We start from the raw sequence: 19,743 nt of genomic DNA on the forward strand, positions 1-19,743 counted from the left end.
GATAATGAAGTAATCATATAATCTATAAGTAAAATTCAACCTAGATTGAATTCTATTGGAGGCTTATTCAGATAGAATGAAAAATATATGTTTCTTCTAGTTAATGCATTTTTATGCCACTAACTTTTTGGCATAATTGTATGGACTTGGCAAACTTATGTGTCTGTTTTTGATTAACTTCAGTTAACTATGTTGTCCAAACCAAACAGCAATTACTGTCAGCTCAAGGGTAAGGAACTATAGTACACAAATGCTATTGTGGCAAGTTTTATAAGTTAAACATTCCATTTAATTCAACAAAAAATATTGTTTTGTTTGTTGGCACCTATACTGTATATCTTTTTAGGAAATGATACCTGCTTATGATCAGAATACAATATTGCAACATAAAATGTATGTGTATGTGTGTGCGCGTGTGCATGTGTTTGCTTTAGTGATTCCCTTCAAAAGTTGTTTTGCATATTCATTTGTTCTAGAAAAACATTGATTAGATCTTTAGACAATATATACTAATTTGTACTTTTAATTTCCTATTTTTCCTCTCATTAAATAAATTGATCTAACTGCTAACTTCATATAACAATAAATGTAACACAATGAGTACATGGATTATATTTTTATACAGGATGTTCCCTTTTTTATTGTTTAAAATAAATAGAATTTGTAAGCTGTGTAAGAGTAGGAAAAAAAGAAGACAACATATGAATTTTAGGCAGCAGAAGTTTGTAACTCAAGGCTTTTGCTTCCAATATTTCCCATTTATTTTTGTATGTTTCAAATACCACCTTATCATCTTCTCCATACCCCACTCTAGATTATAACTTTTGTAACAAATAGTTGGAAAACAGTTACAGAAAACTTAAATTTGGAACTAAAATATTGCTATAAACATGCACTTAGACAGACTTAGGAATTGGCAAATGGGAAGTGATGAAGACACGAACATACTGCACATACAATACATGAAACCTAAGTATGTGCAATGTCAGGATACAAGTATGTTAGGGCAGTTTTGCTCCAGAACCTCAATAATAATTTTTGCAACAATCATAGCTAAATATGTAAGTCTAGATGCATGTGTTATAAATTAAGACAATTTATACAATCTACAGACTATTTTGATATGAGAAATGCCAACAGCTTCTGGATTAAAACAGTACTTCTATAGAATAACTGCTATGGATTTTTGTTTAAATTAGAATCCAGAGTTGTAATTTATTTATTGATAAATATAATGCAACCTTTAGGCTGGCTTAGCAAGAGACCATAACCAAACATCAATTGTTTTGTCAGAAACTTTATCCTTGCCTTGTACAATCTTTGAAAAATAAATAGTAGTAGTAATAAAAATAACAATAGTACCCACCACTTACATAAGCTTATTGCATACTGGAGGCAGAAAAGCACCTTTGTTTTCTTCTACCCAGTTCTTTACATTCACAAGTGTGTCCTCCATGACCCGATAGCAATATGCTCCAAAGAAATTGGTATACAAACTTACTAAGTCTGGCAACTGTTTTATAGGCTATTGCAAATGAGTGTCTCTGTATAACTGGAATGCAGTGCACTCTCCTCAGCTGATGAGTTTGAGATACAAAAGTTTATTTAGCTGATTTAGCTGATTATTAAGCCGAAAGGCATTTTCCACAGTTTAGCCAATGATCAACTCACACATTAAAAAGTACCGTATGTCTAAGGTATCTTCCTCACAGAAATTTGTTCAATTTTAATAAAGAGAACGCATTGGCAGAATGAATTATTTTTGTTCCTCTATTTACCCTCACAATGTTTTCTTAAATCAGTTTTTATCTCTATCAAACATTGCTTTCTAGAACTTGTGTGTATAACATATATTTTCTGATAAAAAAGCATATCAATTTAGATTTAGATTTTATACAAGTAAAGAAAATTTGTTTTACAAAATCTTACAACTGGCTTTAAAGTACATGATTATGGAAACATTTACAGCAATTGCCACCAACTTCGATAGTTAAAAGGAAATTAAATAAGTAACAAAGGATAAAATTATTGGGAGATACTAATAATGATTATCATTAATGGTTTCATTTCTCAGATCTTCTGTCATCCTGGAATGTACCCAAAAGCTTTCATTATAACTGAGTAACCCTCTTGCTTTGAGGTTTCAAGGTTACTTTGGTTGACACTGCAAACAGCCACATTTGATTGTAAATACAGAAGAAATAACTTGTAGAGCATAGACAAGTGGATTCCCATAATTACCACATTGCATTTACTATTCTTTTCCTGTCACTCCTGCTTACTTCCTCCCTTATTCCTTCTCCTTACAATTAAATGAATGAATCCGAATAGCAGAAAGATCCAAAAGTGAGTTCCATTTTGTTACTGTTTTGACTGATGCTATTGTTAAATAGATGGCTCTGAGTTGCAGAACATGCCACAATTACACATTTCTGTTGTAAGCTTACTCAAATATCATAGGTAAAGCAAGTATATAGAAGAGATCAAGTATCACTCACAGAAAAATTATACATTGTTCTTCTATAAAGAGGTAGGCAGGGGACCAAGATGGCATTTCACTGTGAAAAGATGACAGGCACATTATGCCTATGAAAGTTATTCCTCCCAGTTTTATCTTTGGCCTATATCTTTTGGGAAAATTTGGAGAGCTATAAAAAAGCAAAGTGTTAATGCTGTAGCAATAAATACGCACACAACAAAATAAAAAATATTTTCAAACCAGCTTTGACTCCAAATGGCTAAATCAATTTCAATTTTTTGGCAGTATTATGGAAGTGCATTTCCTTTTCCTTCTAGGATTTTTAAAAAACTTTTAGTCAATCTGACACTCCCAGGTGGTACCACATTCATCTAATAAAAAACCAAAACGATTCTAAAATAGAATTTAGAACTGATTTGATTTCTTTTCCATTTCCCCACCGATTATTGACATCTGATTTTAGTTATTTGCTCCATTAATCCTATAGAAGCAATGTCTGGTCAGCTGGACTTTGTTTCTAGATCAAACTTTGTAGTGTTTTTGTTTATGCAGTATATTTTGAGTGTAAACCTTCTATTCACAGAGCAGTTTGCTATTTGATTTGATAGTAAATGGCATCATTGCAGAGTGATGAGGCTGACCGCACTAAAGATTATCAGCAGAAGTGATAAGATTATCAGCTTCAATAACCCACTCAAAGCCAAGGGTTGAGGTTCTTGGTAAATTTTTTTGGCAGCTGTTTGGGCTTGAATGTCTGTGTGTTTTTGTAAAAGCTTAATTATGGATCTGAAAAATGAATTACCTGTTATCAGTTTGAATTATGAGCACTCACTTATCTGCCAAAGATGCCTCTATTATGTTTTATATTGTTAAAAGAAATAAGGGGGCACACCTGGGGTGGGCCATAGATGAGCTTTTTAATTTCTTGGGTATCTTAAGGGACAAAAGTTTTCATTGTTATTTTCCAAATGAAAGAAATTTCTAATATGAGAGAAAGTTCAAACTCATTTCCTTTGCTCCTACTTCTTTGAACGCCTGCGATTATATACTCAAACCCGGGACGATCCTAACGCACCCACCCCAAAGGTGTTGAATCGAGGGCCGTCGATGCCGGTCACGGGCAAAAGGCAGCGCGCCGCTAGGGATTCCGTGCCGGCTAGATGGAGAGAAGCCCAACTCCCCTCGTTCCTCAACGGAGTTTTCTTTCCCTAGCCTTTCTCGGCCACGACATCCACCCGTTTCCCCCAAAAGACGCGAGTCCCCTCGAGTCTCTACTGAGGCTTTTCTTCAGCGCCTGTCCCACCGGCTGGCGCGCCTTTGCTCCTTAGGGTCTGTTTCGCGTCCTGCGCTTCTCCCCTGCCCGGAGATGGGGGTCAATTACAGGCCCCATTCCGCGCTGCAATGGAGTCTCGCAGCGTCACGGCCGCGCCAGGGCCTAGTAACGGCCGTCGCCGCTAAAACGCGACGGCTGAGGAAGGGGAAAGAGAAAGCCGGTCCTCCGGCAACAAATAGAACTCATTGTTTCTGCCTTTTTAGTGCGGGACTTCTTTTGGCCTGGAAATTCAGAGCAAAGAGAGAAACGGGCGAAAAAGAAAAAGTAAGATCGCGCACTGAAATGGCGTCCGCCGCGGTTGAGCCCTTGATAAAGCGTTCGGGAAGAGTTGATGTCAGGGCTCCAGTGGCGCAATCGGTTAGCGCGCGGTACTTATACAGCAGTACACAGCAGAGCAATGCCGAGGTTGTGAGTTCGAGCCTCACCTGGAGCACAAGTCTTTTGGGACCGTTCGCTTTTGGGATATTTCCGCGCATTTATCAACAGCTCGGTTGCTACGTGCTGCCACCGATTCATTCTGTGTAGAGAGCTACCGGGCGAACACAAGTCATGAGAATTGCAGTAATTCGCAGAGGCGCTAACTTTAAAACTGCTTATCAAACTGAAAGTTGTTAGTGAATCTTTTCATTAGTATAAATACAATAGTTGCAGTTAAGAATCAGGTTTTTTTTCCCAGTATTTCATATTCATTATTCTGGAGCAGAAATATTCATGTGATTTGATTTCATAGTATACCTGTTTTTTTTAAAGATATTACATAGAATCTCACAGCTAGATTCCAATTTTAGGTTGAACATGCCAATGGGAAAATTAAACCCATATTGAATGATTTTACCCCAATGAAATCCTAGAATTAAAATTACATTGTGTGTTCATTTTACAATTGTTACAGGCATAGTTAAAATAATAATATAGGGTAGTAATGATCAAGCTCTGTACTTCAGAACGCCAGTGTTTCCCAAGGTATCTATGGTCAACATCTGAGAAATAATACTTCATTTTTACTCTTGATAGATTTTGGATCCATTCAATTTTACTTTATCTATGAAGAAGAAATGTTCATAAATGTCTCCTCAGACAATAGGAAAAATTATTTAAAAATTAATTATTAAAAAAAATGGATGATTAGCCATAGTGTATCTAAGTTTTGAAGGCCTTGCCACCATTTCTTTCAGCCTATCATTATGAAAGGGCATTTTCAGCAACAAGTATTAATGTAGGTGGATTTTTTCGGAGCAACCAATTCACGCCAAATATTGATACAAGTACAGGTAATCCTTGATTAATGACTGGCTGCTTAGCAACCATTCAAAGGTACAGTGGACCTCTCCAGAGCTAGTACTAGTCATGTAATTGCATTTTGGGCACTTGGCAACTAGCTCACTATTAGGGCTGTTTGCAGTGTCCCACAGTCTTGTGACTGTGATTTTTAGTGTTTTCTACTGGTTTTTGACCAAAAATGCCCACTGGGGAAAGCAGGTTTGCTTACCAATCATCTCGTCTGCTAATAACCACTGCATTTGCTTAATGACCACAGCATTCACTTAACGACTCAACAACCATTGCAAAAAAGGTTGCAAACTCATAGTCACCCACTTAATGACAACCACACCCCGAAGAACATAATTCCAGGCTCAATTATGGTTGTAAATCAAGGACTACCTGTATATGCTTCTCATTAAGGTATGTAAATATGTATCGTGTGTGGCAAAATAATTGCATAAATACAATCAGAAATCAAGTTTGCCTAGATCAGGCCTGAATAAAATTAACATGTGGCCTACCAAGGAGTCTTGTGAAACTGTTGGTGCTTTTGGAAAATTCAATAAATCTATTACCACCAAACAGTGCTTCTTCCTTAAAAAACAAATGTTCTCGCCAACATCACCAACTGTCATTACTCCTATACTGTTAGTCTTCAGCGCACAACCACGATTGGACTAGAATATCAATTGCTTGAGCAAAGTGGCCATTAAGCAACCACATGACTGTTTCATTTAACAATTGCAATCCCAGTTCTCCAAGTTGTGGTGTGATTAAGCAGCTGTGCAGGTCATTAAGCGGATGGGGCGAAAGATATGTCTGCCTTAGGAGGACAGACAACTCCCGTCTGCGTGCAGTAGGGATTCCTATGCTGGACTGGAAAAATGGATTTCCATGTTGTTCTTTTCAGTCTGTCCTCTTTGTGTGCAGAAGGGAAACTCCTGCACTGAGCTGGAGAAACAAAGCAGGGATTATGAAGAACTTTGTTTTGCTTCTCCAGCCCAGTGCATAGGATCCTCTCCTTTCCATTTCCTCAGTCCAATAATGGATTCTGACCCACCCCTGCCCAGAGCATGGAGAAATATTTTGGCAGGTGATAACAGTTTCATACTACCTTTCCTAATGACTTTCTCAAGAAGTAAATAGATATTGCAAATAGTCATCACATGATCACAGGGATTGGCAGTTTTGCCAGTAAGTGTGGCTAAATTGTCAAGCTCCCAGATTACGATCATGGGATGCAACATTTTGCAACCAGTTGTAAGTAGAAGACTACCTGTACCATATAGCTTATTAGTGCACCACCACTCTTTTGTGGCCTGTGATCATTTTAAATTTATCAACATGGCTCTTTCCCTTTTACAAGGTGTGCAGGCCTGGCCTAGATGCCCTCACTTCTTAACTTCTTTAAAGCTAATAGGAGTCATAAAGAAATACAAGGTGCACAATGCTTATTTAAAGGATCCAAAGATAGAAAAAGTCTCATCCAATAAAAACAAATAATCCGTAGCAGCGTTTTGTTTTACACAAAGCTAAATAAATGTATTTTTTTTAAAAATCTTTTAAGTGAGTCCAGGTATTCCTTGATTTATGACCACAATCAAGGCCAAACTTTCTGCTGCTAAGTGAGAGAGATGAGTTTTGTCCCTTTTTACAACCTTTCTTGCCACAGTTGTTAAATGAATTATTGTAGTTGTTAAGTTAGTAACACAGTTGTTAAGTGAATCTGGCTTCCCCATTGACTTTGCTTGTCGGATTGCAAAAGCGGAATCACATGACCCCTGACAATGCAGCTGCCATAAATATGACTCAGTTGCCAAGCATATTAATTTTGATCTTGTGACCATGGGTATGTTGCAAGTTCAAAACTGTGAAAAACAGTAATAAGTCATTATTTTCAGTGCCATTGTAACTTCAAATGGTCACTAAATGAATTGTTGTAACTTGAGGACTATTTGTAGTAAATGAGATAGCAAAATGGACAGTGTACACAGATTCAGTACGTACATTTATTTTTAAAAGGCAATTCAGTTTCTATCCCCCCCCCCACGAATGTGAAAGTCTGTGCATTAAGTGGCACTATTTTTAAGATAAAAAGTTAAATGACCAAACCTAAGGACAAAAGCGAGCGTTTGAAAAACAAATAAATATAAAGGGCGGATTTCTGAAATAAAAGGCTACCTACAGTAATAAAGGACGTGAGGTCATTGTAAACATTTCTGACTTTTCTCAGGCAGAAAGTTCGTGGCAAAATCAAATGCAACAATCGCAGATACTAGGGAAACGATAACATTTCCATTATCAGAACTGCCTCCCACACGGGTAGAAAAGCCACCACCTTCTTCCCATATATGCAAGTCCTGTCAAAAACCCGCTGGTTTAAAATGAAGAATTGGCCAAACGATTCCTTTCTCCCGCGCTCGCTCTTCCTTCCAAACCCCGGGAACGCGACGTGCAGCTCATAAGCGCGCGATGAAATGAGTGGGGAAACCCGGGGAAACGCCCCCGTGCCTGCTCACTCTTTCGCCCTACCTCCCAATTCATCCCTTCTTTGTAAGCCGCCTTCCTAACGCGTTTTCTGCTACCGATCTCCCGTCCCGCCCTTCCCTTTCATCGCTCGGGCTGCGCCTCCGCCCTGCTCGCATCCTCAAGCCGGGTGAACGCAGCGCCTCGGCGGGAAGTGCTTCCGATTCGTCTCCGCCCAGCTTCGTTGCGGGGTGGCGGTGGAAGGCAGGCAGGGGAGTTTGCAGACATTTTTTTTGGACAGGCCTCTGCACGTTGCAGGCTTGCAGCCTTCCCGAGGCGCGGTGAAGGAAAGTAGCCTTGAGTTAGGCACCCGCAGGGGAAAGGCTCACTGCTCTGCTCTCACCCCACCCGGTGGTCGGTGGTCTCGGAGGGTTTCATGGCTTAAGGCAGTCTCTCTATCCCCCCCCCCCCCTTTCTTCATGTGCGCTGGTATTGTACAGTTTGGGAAATAGAATAGAATTCTTTATGGCCAAGTGTGATTGGACACACAAGGAATTTGTCTTTGGTGCATATTCTCTCAGTGTTCATAAAAAGACAAGATACATTAGTCAAGAATCATAAAAGTACAACACTTAATGATAATCACAGGGTACTCTTGGAAGAAATGTCCAGCTCCAAGTGAGGAAAAAGACACAGGAGACATGGAGGCTGCTTGGAAAGCTGGTTTTAATGGTGGACAGGACCACATGGCTTGAGTCATGAACAGAAAAGGTGATCACATGCTTCAATGTTGGTGGAGAAGAGAAGGGAGGAAGAGAAGCTGAATCCCTGGTTTTATGCCCTCTGGCCTTTGATCTTGAGCTTGTATTCTGATTGGTTGTCAGACTCCCATGGGACCATGCAGGGGCAACTCTCTAGGCTGTGTTTTGGTTGAGTTCTCAGATGCCATGTGGCGAGTTGGGTAAAGGGCCAATATTATCATGCCTTAACCCCATCACTGGAGCTGAAGGGGAGAACTCTTTATTATGTAAAGTGGACTAACTCAGGCTTTAACGGCTCATTGACAAAGGGGGATGGGCAGGAAGCTGCAGGCAGCTATTCTGTCTTTTAAAACATGTTTCTTCCTTTTCACATCCAGAGAAATATTCTGCCTTTTCAATATTTCCTAGGATATTTCATTTTTCTGGGAGAGGGCTGGGTGATAACTTCCTACAGTACAAATAAGCAATCAGGAAACAATATCAATATAAATCGTAAGGATACAAGCAACAGTCATGCAGTCATTAGTGGGAGGAGCTGGGTGATAGGAATGGCGAGAGGACTAATAGTAATAGTAATGCAGCCTTAGTTTGACAGTGTTGAGGAAATTATTTGTTAAAGAACCAGTTGAATATTTGCAGACTTGGCTATGTTTGCACCTACGCTACCAATATTAGGCAGGTTAGGTTGGCCTACTCTTCAGAATGTCTTAGATTCAGAAATATGTATCAACGTGTAAGACAAAACAGGGATGGGCAGATGCTGCTGTTCTCTGCCTTCACTTGCCCATTACATTGGGGGGGGGGGGAGATGAAATAATGCTCACACCATCTCTGGATTGAATCCAGATTTTCTATCATACGTGGTCCTCGATTTACAACAGCTCGTTTAGTGACTGTTTCAAGTTACAACAACACTGAAAAGTGACGTGACAATTTTTCACACTTACGACCTTTGTAGCATTCCTTTGGTCACTTGATCAGAAATCAGGTACTTGCCAACTACTTCATATTTAGGACTGTTGCAATGTCCTGGGATCATGTCATCTGCTTTTGCAATCTTCTGATAAACAAAAGTCAACAGAGAAGCCAGATTCACTTAACAACCATGTTAGTAACTTAACAACTTCAGTGATCCACTTAACAACTGTGGCAAGAAAAGTTGTAAAATGGGGCCTAATTCACTTTAAAACGTCTCACTTAGCAACATAAATTTTGGGCTTGTAGTCGAGAACTACTTGTATTTGGTAGAACAATGTTTTTCAACCTCAACATATTTAAGAAGTGTGGACTTCTACTCTGCCTGGAAAATTCTGGGAGTTGAAGTCCACACATCTTAAAAGTTGTTGAGGTTGAGAAACTTCCCTAGAAAAACCATATCAAGAAATTGTGAGTTAATTTAAAGTTATTTATGTACACACTCCCTGGTTTTTGGTGCGTGTTCACAAATCCCTATGTTTCCCAAATAGAAATCTGAGAAACAATTCTTGAATAGGTTAATAATTACATTTTAATATTTGAAATATATGTTTTACTTGTGCTATTTTGTTCCATTGTTATTGAATAGCGTTCATGATGTTATTCAAACATGGGAGCAGAAGTACAGGTAGTCCTCAACTTATTTTTGGAGTCGAGAATTTATGTTGCTAAGTGAGAAATTTATTGAGTGAGTTTTGCCCCATTTTATGACTTTTCTTGCCACATTTGTTAAGTGAATCACTGCAATTGTTAAATTAGTAACATGGTTGCTAAGTGAATTTGGCTTCCCCATTGACTTTGCTGATCAGAAGGTCACAAAAGGCGATCACATGACCACTGCAACCGTCATAAATATGGACCAATTGTCAAGCATCTAAATGTAAATCAAATGACCATGGGGATGCTGCAAAGGTTGTAAGTGAAAAATGGTCATAAGTCACTTTTTTGTAACTTTGAGCAGTCACTAAATGAACTGTTGTAAGTCGAGGACTACCTGTATAAGTTTGCTAATTTTTCAATATTTTAAGACATCTACAGCACAATCTCCAATTTTCTTTAAAAAGAATAGATGAAATAAAATGGCAAAAACAACTGCAGAAGAAGAGTGGAATCCTTCTGTGTTTTGTTCCCTCCTAAATAAAGTATTTTCATCTTTTCCCAGGGGAAAGGGGTATCAGTTTTGATACCTGAGCAGAAATGAACTGTAGGGAATCAACAGAGTGGTGTTTAATATTTACCTCCCAATTAAGGTAAGTTCTCCTTTGTTCTATGGAATGCACAGAGTAAAAACACACAAGGGCGAATCCACTCCCTTCTTTATTAATCACTGATACAAAAAGTGATTTATCCATTTTTGTCACACTATTATGCATATGTATATTAATCATTCATCAAAACAAGTATGGCTTCTGAAGAGTAAAATCCTGCTTTTGCCATAATTGTTGGGACTGTGTTTCAACATGGCAAATTATTTGAATTTATATTGTCTGCTTTCTACAATCTGGACAATAGATGGCGGTGTGATCACATGGATGGATAGGAAATTCACCCTCCCCCTCCCTTCCCAAAACAAGGAGAAAACTGTTCCAAAGTTTCTAAAAATAATACAGGCTGCTTGCCAAGCATTTACAATGTTTGTTCCTCAGAGCAAAAAAACAATAGGCCTGCGTTCCAGTGGTTAGAGAGAGAAAAAACACAGCAATAATTGGATGGACCACAGGGATTGTATATGCCTGCATGCTTGTGTGTGAAAGAGAGGAGGGAGGGGTGGAAGTCCTCCAGAACCAATGTTTTAAAAACGACCTGTTAAACTTGAACAAGATTGGAAGCTTTATAATTTTGAATGGCATTTGTTTTATTTCTGCATGTATTTAGCAAATGAATCCAGCTTGAAAATGAAGTGAGATGACAATCCTTTTGTCTGCAATTAAATGTTTAAAAAGTAAGATAACAAAACCTTTCTGACCATTATAATGTAAAAGACAGGGTTCTATTGCCCATATTTTCTGCCACGACCTTGTAAAGGAGATTTAAGTGAAACAATGTTATTTTACATAGAGGGAAGCACACAGTGGGGTACTTCAAGGTTATATCTTGAGGCCCGTGCTCTTCAACATCTTCATAAATGTACTAGATGAGGGGATAGAAAGGGAACTCATAAAATTTGCAGATGATACCAACCTGGGGGCAGAGCTAAGACAGACCTAAGATTCAGCAGGACCTTGACAGATTTGAACATTGACCTCTATGCAACAAGATGCTGTTTGGTAATGAGAAAAGTATTTAGGCAGGATAAACCAAATGCATAGGTGCAGAATAGGTGGTACTGATTCAACAGTAGTACCTGAGAGGGATCTAGGTGTACTAGTGGACCACCACTTTAATCTGAGTCAGCAATATGCTGCAGCTGCCAAAAAAGCCAATGCAAATTCTGATATCCACAGGGAGAAGATCAAGAAGTGACAGTGCCACTTTAAACTGTAACATGTTTCCCCAAAAATAAGACCTATCCCAAAAATAAGCCTAATAGAAAAATATGGACCTAATTGAAACCCATAGAAAATAAGCCCAGGGGGATGGGCGTGGCCAGCACAAGAGGTAGCAAGTGTGCGGGGGGCCGATGGTAGCAGCTGCAGCTCACCAGCCCCTTGGCACAGTGCAGATAAGTCCAAGTGCAGAGGCAGAGGCAGAGGGGTGGGGGGAGAGAGGTGATCTGGACATACTGCACGGCTGCCTGGCTCACAGAAGGCTCATGGGAGGATTGCGTGTTGGCACCGGCAGCAATTTACTGGGAGGGAAGCAGGCAATCCTGATGCTCTTCTCAGGCATGTATCCTAGTGCGGCCGCAGGCAAGCTGAGAGGTGAAATGGAGTGGGCAGCGCATTGGGATCGCCTGCCTCATCCTGTGCTCTGCCTGTGAGTGCCATGATGCAAGCCTCCCATGAGCCTCCTATGAGTACGTCCGGATCACCTCCCCGTCCACCCCCCCCCCCCCCAGTCCCTCTGCCTTTGTCTGGTTCCATGCACACTTTTCACCCAGTGGGAGACTAACATGGTAGTGAAGCCATATTTGGAACACTGCATGCAGTTCTGGTCATCATGATATAAAAAAAGATGCTGACACCATAGGTACAGAGGAGAGCTACAAAGATGATAAGGGGACTGGAGGCTAAATCATATGATAAACAGTTGAAGGAGCCTATTAAAGAGAAGGATTATCAGGGATATGATAATTGTCTTCTATTATTTGAGGGGCTGTCACAGAGAAGAGAGGCTTGACTTGTTCTTCAAAGAACCCGAAGGCAGGACAAGAAGTAATAGGTGGAAGCTTGTTAAAGAGAAGTTCAACCTAAACTAAGGAGAAATTTCCTGACAGTGAGAACAATTAATCAATTGAATATCTGGCCTCCCAGGGCTGTGAATTGTCTCATCACTGGGGGTTTTCAAAAATAGACTGGACAATCATTTGACCAAGATGGTTATCAGTCCTCCTGCATTGAGCAGGAGGGTTAGACTAGAAGACCTCTGAGGTCCCTTCCATCCCTATGATTCTATGTTTTTGTAATGATCAAGAGACAAAGAACAACATAACTTTTAAAAATATTTCAAGTCAGGTTTGGCTCATAATCATTGTTGATTCTTATTATTTGCTTACATTGCACTTTTTTGTCTTGCTAGAATTAATACAAAAGGATCTTCACATAGATGAAATGCATTGGATTGCAAATTGCTGATAGAGAGGCAGAAAAAGCTGCTTCCAATTATGTGCTGAACATATGTGCAACTATATGCATTCACCTTGTTGAATGTACCTACTTTTCTATTGTTGCTTTTGCACCCTGGATATGGATGTGTTTTACAAATTATATCTTATTCATCTCCACCACAAACCCTTGTTCTCTTCAGCATAATAGTGTCCTTTGTTTGTGTAAAACAAATTACACTGTATACAGTATTCAATGGAACTTCCTTCCAAGGTTATAGAAAAAGGTAGGATGGGCTATCTTTTAAGCCCTTTTTCACAATCTTTCTGGAATCAAAATCCCCTAGTGTCTTTCACAAGCATATCCCATCACTCCAAATGCTATGGAGATCAATTCATTTCTCCCCTTCCTTAAAAAAAAGAAAATATAGAACTATACCTGTAAAATAATAGTTTTCCAAATGCCTGTTTTCATGCATGGTTTAAAGCGGTCTATATTCAATTATATTTTAATATAAGAGCAGCACTGGGTAAAAATACCAGTTATCTTGCAAAATATTCTATTGTAGTTAATTTTCAAACGTGAACAATATCAAATGTTATTATTTTTATTCCTACTATTCTTTCAAAAGCATTAGGGCAGTGCACAAGAGAAGTTTCCCAAACAGCAGTAAACCATACCCAACTTAAAAGCAATAAAATATAAAAGGATAAACTAAAGAAAGTATGCAGAGAAATTAATACACGATTGAAGCTTTATGTGTAAAGGTGTTTTTCCCAAAGTCATCAAATTGAGCTGGGGTTAGACAAGAAGGACTTAGAGGGTCATCTTAGATTGTATTACTTTAACTGATTTCCGTGGAAGATAAAAAGCAAGTTAGCTGCAGGAAAATCAGCAGCAAGATTAACATGAGAAGATGACGAACAATAAGCTCTTGGGTGAAGTGGTTTGGATTAATTTTTTTCCTTTGAAGAAAGCTACACCCTTTGTTTTCCATGCAGAGCCAAACCCTCATGGGTTTTAGTGTAAGCTAGTGCTTGGTGGAGAAATTCTTTTGAGTAAGGCCCAGATTATAGGTCACAGTTTGGAGGTAATACAGCAACTTGTTGAATCTAAATTGGTGGGATGGGAAACATTCCACAAACCCTAATCTGTTTTGAGAGTAATGCATATATTAATAGTGTTTCCAGTCTATCTTCTCAGAAGAAATCCTAACAACTTTAGAAGAACCTTGAGTTTGTTGAACCTGTGATACAGGACCCCAAACATCCCAATGAAGAGAATGTATGCTAAGTGACCACTGATTTAGTGTTCGGAGGAATCCTCACAAAAACATATCCAATAAGAGACTCTCTGTTCACCAAGCTACTCAAAAACCACTACCTCTTTTCAAGGACATTTTAAAGAGAGAAAGTCTGCCCTGCATATATTTTCAGTACTACATTACAATTGTTTGTAATTTGTTTCATTAGGGTCTAGAAATGAGAAATAGAACTTTTTCCTTATGTGTTTTGGCTCTCATGAAAATACCTTCACTATGTTTTATGGGAGGAAGTTGTCTATCAATGAAACTACCTCCTCCCAAATCAAATACCAATGAACACTTTCCCTATACACCTTGCTTTAATCTGGATCACTACTTTCTGAAGCTGTGAAAAAAAGGGAAATCCTACCCCAGTGACATAGATCCATATATTTGATTTCACATGCAGTCTGGTCTCACGTGCAACGAAGCATGATTACATGAATAACTAGATAATATCCATGAAGATATGAAAAAAATGTCTGTCCTGACTCCGTAAGGGTTACTCACAAAATAAATGTAGATAGGGTTTCAATGTTATACAGTGGGTTTAGCAAAAAGTAAATTACATCTGCAACAACTCCCACATGGTTTTTTTGGGGAAAAAGCACAGTATATTTCCAATCTCAATATACTTAAGCATTTTAGGTAAACTGATTTTTTTTAAAAAATGTGTCATAAAAAATGCTTCCCTCTTGTAATAACTAATGAAATGCCATCAGGTGTTTGTGTTTTTAACTATGGATTATTTTAGGCAAAAGGACACTAAAACAACTTCAGTCAAATGAGAACTATGCTATGTTGATAGTAAGACTCATTAAGAATCTTTGACATTTGTTATGAATATAAGTAATGACTGTGGAAGAGATGCACGAAAGCTAATTGTAACCAATTGACACACTTTCTACAAGATGTAATGTAAAGGTGATGATTTTTTTTGTGTTGTTTGTTTAATTAAAAAAAAAAAATCTTGCAAAAAACATTTCCCTCAGCTTTATAACATCAAATCCTAATCTGGATTCTTTCTTGCTTGGAACATTTTCTTCAAGAAACCAATTCAGAGCCAAAGATGGTCTGGAATTCACACATACTATACTAATTTAAAGCTTAATTATAGTATAGGTCAGCTAATTCTGTATTCCATCTACAGCACTTTCTTAAAACTGGCTGCAAACTGTGGAGACTAATTACATTTGAAAAAAAAAAAGTTTCTGTGTTGAAAGATAGGTTGAAGTTGTGGGTTGATATATAATTCCATTTTCTCTCCCCCCCCCCCCCGAAACACATGAGAGTTAGCATGGCCAAAGGAGAGGCCTGTTTATTCTTTGACCACCATGTGCATAAGAAGAGAAGAAACCTGTTGGCTGAGTGCATATCTTAGCAGAGATGATCTGACTTTATTTCATTCTTCACAGCCACCCATTTATTTAAAAATAAACTGAGAAGGGTATCTGTTTGTCTTATCCACAATTCATCCATCCATCTTTGTAAGCAATCCAAAATGGGAACACAAGCTCTATTGTACTCTGGAGCTGGGGTCACCAACCTTTTGGACCACAAGGACCACTAAATTCATAATGTTAAATCCTGCAGACCACTAATATAATTTTTTTAAAATAGATAAATAGTATTTAGTGCAAGATAAAAAAATGCAAATAATTTTTCTGTGGATCACCAAAATTTTGTTGCGGCCCACCAATGGTTCACGGACCACCAGTTGGTGACCACTACTCTGGAGAATAATGTGCAAATACTTCTGATTCATTGTGTTCAGTATTCACTGGTAGCTCTTGCTGGGAATGGGAAAATGCCAAACATGATAATATATCATTTTTCCTTTGCAAGATGGGAGATATACAATAATGACAAGGATTACCAATTGCCATACTTGTCTAACTGTAGTGAGACTGGTTTTTTCCACCTCTTCGGAGGTGTTGGGTTAGAACTCATAACTTCCTGCTGTATGACAAAGATGCATGGGAAATAACAGAGTTGCAATCCACAATCGCAATTCTCATAAGGACCCAATTAGGGAAACAGGAGGTTAATTGTTTAAAAAGGGGGGTTGGAAATCTAAAAAGAGGCAGTAGATGGCAATATTGCACTCTGCACTATCTCCTGTGACTAAATCAGGCCCCTTTGTTTAACTCCTCCATTACTGTTTAAAATAGCAGCAATCCGCTAAACCAAAATAATCGAAACTTTATTGAAAAATGTTTTGCAAAGCAGATTTTTACAGATTATGCTAATTGTATCTTTTGGAGCTTGGGCAAAACTCCCCAGTTGTCATGTTGGAAATTCATCATTTGAGTCTTAAAAAGCAAAACTGGAATTGGTCATACAGTTTAATTGAAAACAAAGTTTCCACATGAAGAGTCTGAAAAATTGCTTGGAGCACAGGAAACTATAGCAGATAGCAGATTTAGATAGAAGAGTACTCTCATCTGTAAAGTGTTAATGTCCCTCCTGGTGCCGCTCCCCTTTTCCAGCTTTCTCATAGATGTGAATATTGAAAATTAAGATCATATGTAAAAGAGTGCAAGTCACTTCCTCTGCTGAATATTGTGGGAGCAAGCAGATTCATCACTAACTAACTTTGTCTACAACAGCGTTTCTTAACCTTAGCAACTTTACAATGTGTGGACTTCAACTCCCAGAGTGCCCTGGTTAGCACTGTCCTAGAATGTTTAGACCCCTTATGGAAAACCTTTTGGGCTCAGAGTGTCAAAAAAATAGAAAATGTCTTTATGTCTCTGTCTTTCTGTCTCTCTGTCTCTCTCTCTCTGTGTCTCTCTGTCTCTCTCCCAGGCAGTGTCGGCTGGCGACCCCCAGGGAGAGAGCCTTCTCTGTGGGAGCGCCTTCCCTTTGGAATGAGCTGCGCCCAGAGCTTCGCATAATTCCCGGCCTCCGGTCCTTCTGGCGGGCCCTAAAAAGTTGGCTTTTCCAGCAAGCCGGCCTGGCCTGAATAAAATAAATTATTAATTTAAATTGTTAATTTTAATTTAATTTCTAAATCTCATTGTAAATGTCTATTGGTTTTTTTGGATATTCTATTTAATCTTTCTTTTAACTTTTGTAATATGTGTTTTTATGTTGTACGCCACCTTGAGTCCTTCGGGAGAAGGGCGGCATATAAGTCCAATAAATCTAAACCTCTCTCTTTCCCTCCTTCCCTCCCTCCCTCCCTCTCTCTCACTATCTATTTCTCTCCCCCAACACAGAGACAAACTAAAGAGAAAGAATTTTCTCCCCCCCCCCACACACTATTTGTTCTGAACAACAACACTCAACAACAGAACCTGCGCTGAGCCTTAACTTCAGCCCTAGCACCTCTGCTGCCTCTTTAAAAGGTGCCCTGTGCTGTCCCTGGGGATCTGCCACTTGCCACATATCTTCGGGCAATGTTCTTTTTCTGTTGACAGATTCCTGTGTCTACCTAAGGCTGCTCTTCATTCATGATCGTTCATGATCTTTCATTCTTGAAGTGGATTCACATAATGTTCTTCTATGGCCTCTGCAGCCTCCAAAAACAGTGCAAAACTACGCCTTGTTCTTGCACATTTTTTGGACTCCGCAGAGACCATGCAACTTCCATGGAAGCTAAAAGCCACTAGAGAGCACAACCTATTCTTGCATCGCCTCTGTAGCCTCTGAAATCTGTAGCCTCTGAGTTTTGCTTGAGGCGAAATGCTAGATAGTGCTGCATATAGAATTTGGCTGAGCTATGCGACTACTACTGAGGCTTTTGAGGGGATCCAGATCAGGTTCTATGATTAATCTGCCCTTCAACAGAAGAGAATGGGTGGGGGACTAGCACTCCCACCTGAAGTAGTCTCCTCCCATCTAAAGGGCTGACCCTAGATCCTTCCTGGAGGAAGATTTCCCTTAGGACCATATTATATATTATATAGCTGCAGATATAACCATCAACATCTCATTTTCTACACCAGGAATGGGCAATTAATTTTCCCAGGAGGCCACACGGGACAGTTGTGGAGAGCCAAAGAAATAGGCTGAATTTAATCTGTTACCAATGCACACGTGTTGAGGGAGTGGCTCTGTCTCTCAATAGCCAACTAAAGGAACACACTTGGTTTCTTCTCCTGCCCCCTGCAGAACACTTATTTACATTTTATTTTCTAACTTCCAATTGACCTCATGTGGGTTAGACAGGGAGAGCCAAAGGGCCACATGTGGCCCGGGAGCTATAAAATGCCCTGGTTTGCTCTATACACTTAAAAAAAACCCTGCATGTTACCTACATATACATGTAGGTAACCAATCAATTGGTTGGCCAATCAATTGTAAAATTATCAGGTGGCTTTATAGCATTGGACAAAACTTGCTTTGCTTTTTATTTATTTGGATTTATGCCCCCCCACACACATCTTTTGATTGCCCAACCCATGCTTTTAGGATGAGGCAGGTTTTGTATCTAAATAAACAGCTAAACAAAGCAAGCTACAGATGCAGATGTTGAAGTTATAAGGAAGGAAAAGAAAGCATGGTGATTAAGGGCAGGGCACAGCTGCTCTAAGCTCTGTGCTGGCAGAGAGCCAAGGCATTATTGTGGTAAATCTAATGGAGAGACCTACTGCTAAATTTGGAGAGCTGGTGTGGTTCTTTAAAAAGTTCCTCTCAGTCTCAGCAAGCAGCACAGGAAAGAGACCAAACAGATGGAAATTAGTATCTACTGGAAGGATAAAATTATGGCATAAGAACTTGCAAAGAAGAAACATCATTTTAACTTTGCTATTAGTGCCTTGCCATTAGCTTATCCCAAATGAACACGACACCCTCAGGGGCATTGGGGATTTGGAGGAGAGGGGTTTTTCTAAAAAATCACGATAACTGCTGCTATCATCTTCCTCCTCCCTCTACTCCAACTACCAAATCCTTTCATTTACTTAGAACATTTACATGACAATTCCCACAAGGAGCCTTAAGCTGTTTCACCAAAAAAAATCAAAATGAAAAAAATGCTAAGTTCAAACAAACAGATGTAATTAAAATATTACCTAAAATACCCATGCAAAATTTAATAACCCAACAGAGAATTAAGTTCACAATCAAGAAATGTAAAATATCACAGCTGTGTAAAAAGCAATTCCTTATTTAGAGGCCTAGAAAAATAACCATATCTTTTCTGAAACTGGAAAGATGGTAAAAGACATTGCCAGGCATGTCTGGGAGGACACCCTGAAGTTGCAAGGTGCCACTGACAAAGTCTATTCTTAGGTAGTCAGTCCATAAAGTATTGTCCCTAACGGTGGTGGTGGTAAGAGGAAAGATACACTCCATGCAGAATGTGCATCGGGATGTACTGATGGATTAATAACAGTATATCTTAACCATGGCAACTTCAAGATGTGTGGACTTCAACTCTTACAATTCTTCAGCCAGCATGCCGGCTGGGGAATTCTGGGAACTGAAATCCACACATCTTCAAGTTACAAGAT

The 19,743-nt window shown here is 39.1% G+C and overlaps 1 protein-coding gene, 1 long non-coding RNA gene and 1 other non-coding gene across 4 annotated transcripts in view; 2 read left to right on the forward strand and 1 right to left on the reverse strand.

Moving 5' to 3' along the window:
- The window catches only part of HAAO (3-hydroxyanthranilate 3,4-dioxygenase), a 35,726-nt gene extending 34,171 nt beyond the window's left edge, over positions 1 to 1,555 (reverse strand). The window contains exon 1 of one of the 2 annotated variants that reach the window (XM_032215659.1): positions 1,374 to 1,554. In XM_032215659.1, the coding sequence (XP_032071550.1) occupies positions 1,374 to 1,456 (83 nt within the window). In that variant the 5' untranslated portion in view covers positions 1,457 to 1,554. Of the gene's footprint in view, positions 1 to 1,373 lie in introns of both variants that reach the window. The other variant, XM_032215660.1, reaches the window with a different exon arrangement.
- A 135-nt stretch (positions 1,556 to 1,690) lies between these two features.
- Positions 1,691 to 19,743, forward strand: part of LOC116507492 — a 27,189-nt gene continuing 9,136 nt past the window's right edge. The window contains exons 1-2 of the long non-coding RNA XR_004255216.1: positions 1,691 to 2,346; positions 10,440 to 10,527. This is a non-coding gene — a long non-coding RNA (uncharacterized LOC116507492). The remainder of the gene's footprint in view (positions 2,347 to 10,439; positions 10,528 to 19,743) is intronic.
- On the forward strand, positions 4,152 to 4,245 carry TRNAI-UAU. Its single transcript has 2 exons — positions 4,152 to 4,189; positions 4,210 to 4,245. It is a non-coding gene; the product is annotated as a tRNA-Ile (tRNA).

This window comes from Thamnophis elegans, chromosome 4 (genome assembly GCF_009769535.1).
Source record: "Thamnophis elegans isolate rThaEle1 chromosome 4, rThaEle1.pri, whole genome shotgun sequence".
Lineage (NCBI taxonomy): Eukaryota > Metazoa > Chordata > Lepidosauria > Squamata > Colubridae > Thamnophis > Thamnophis elegans.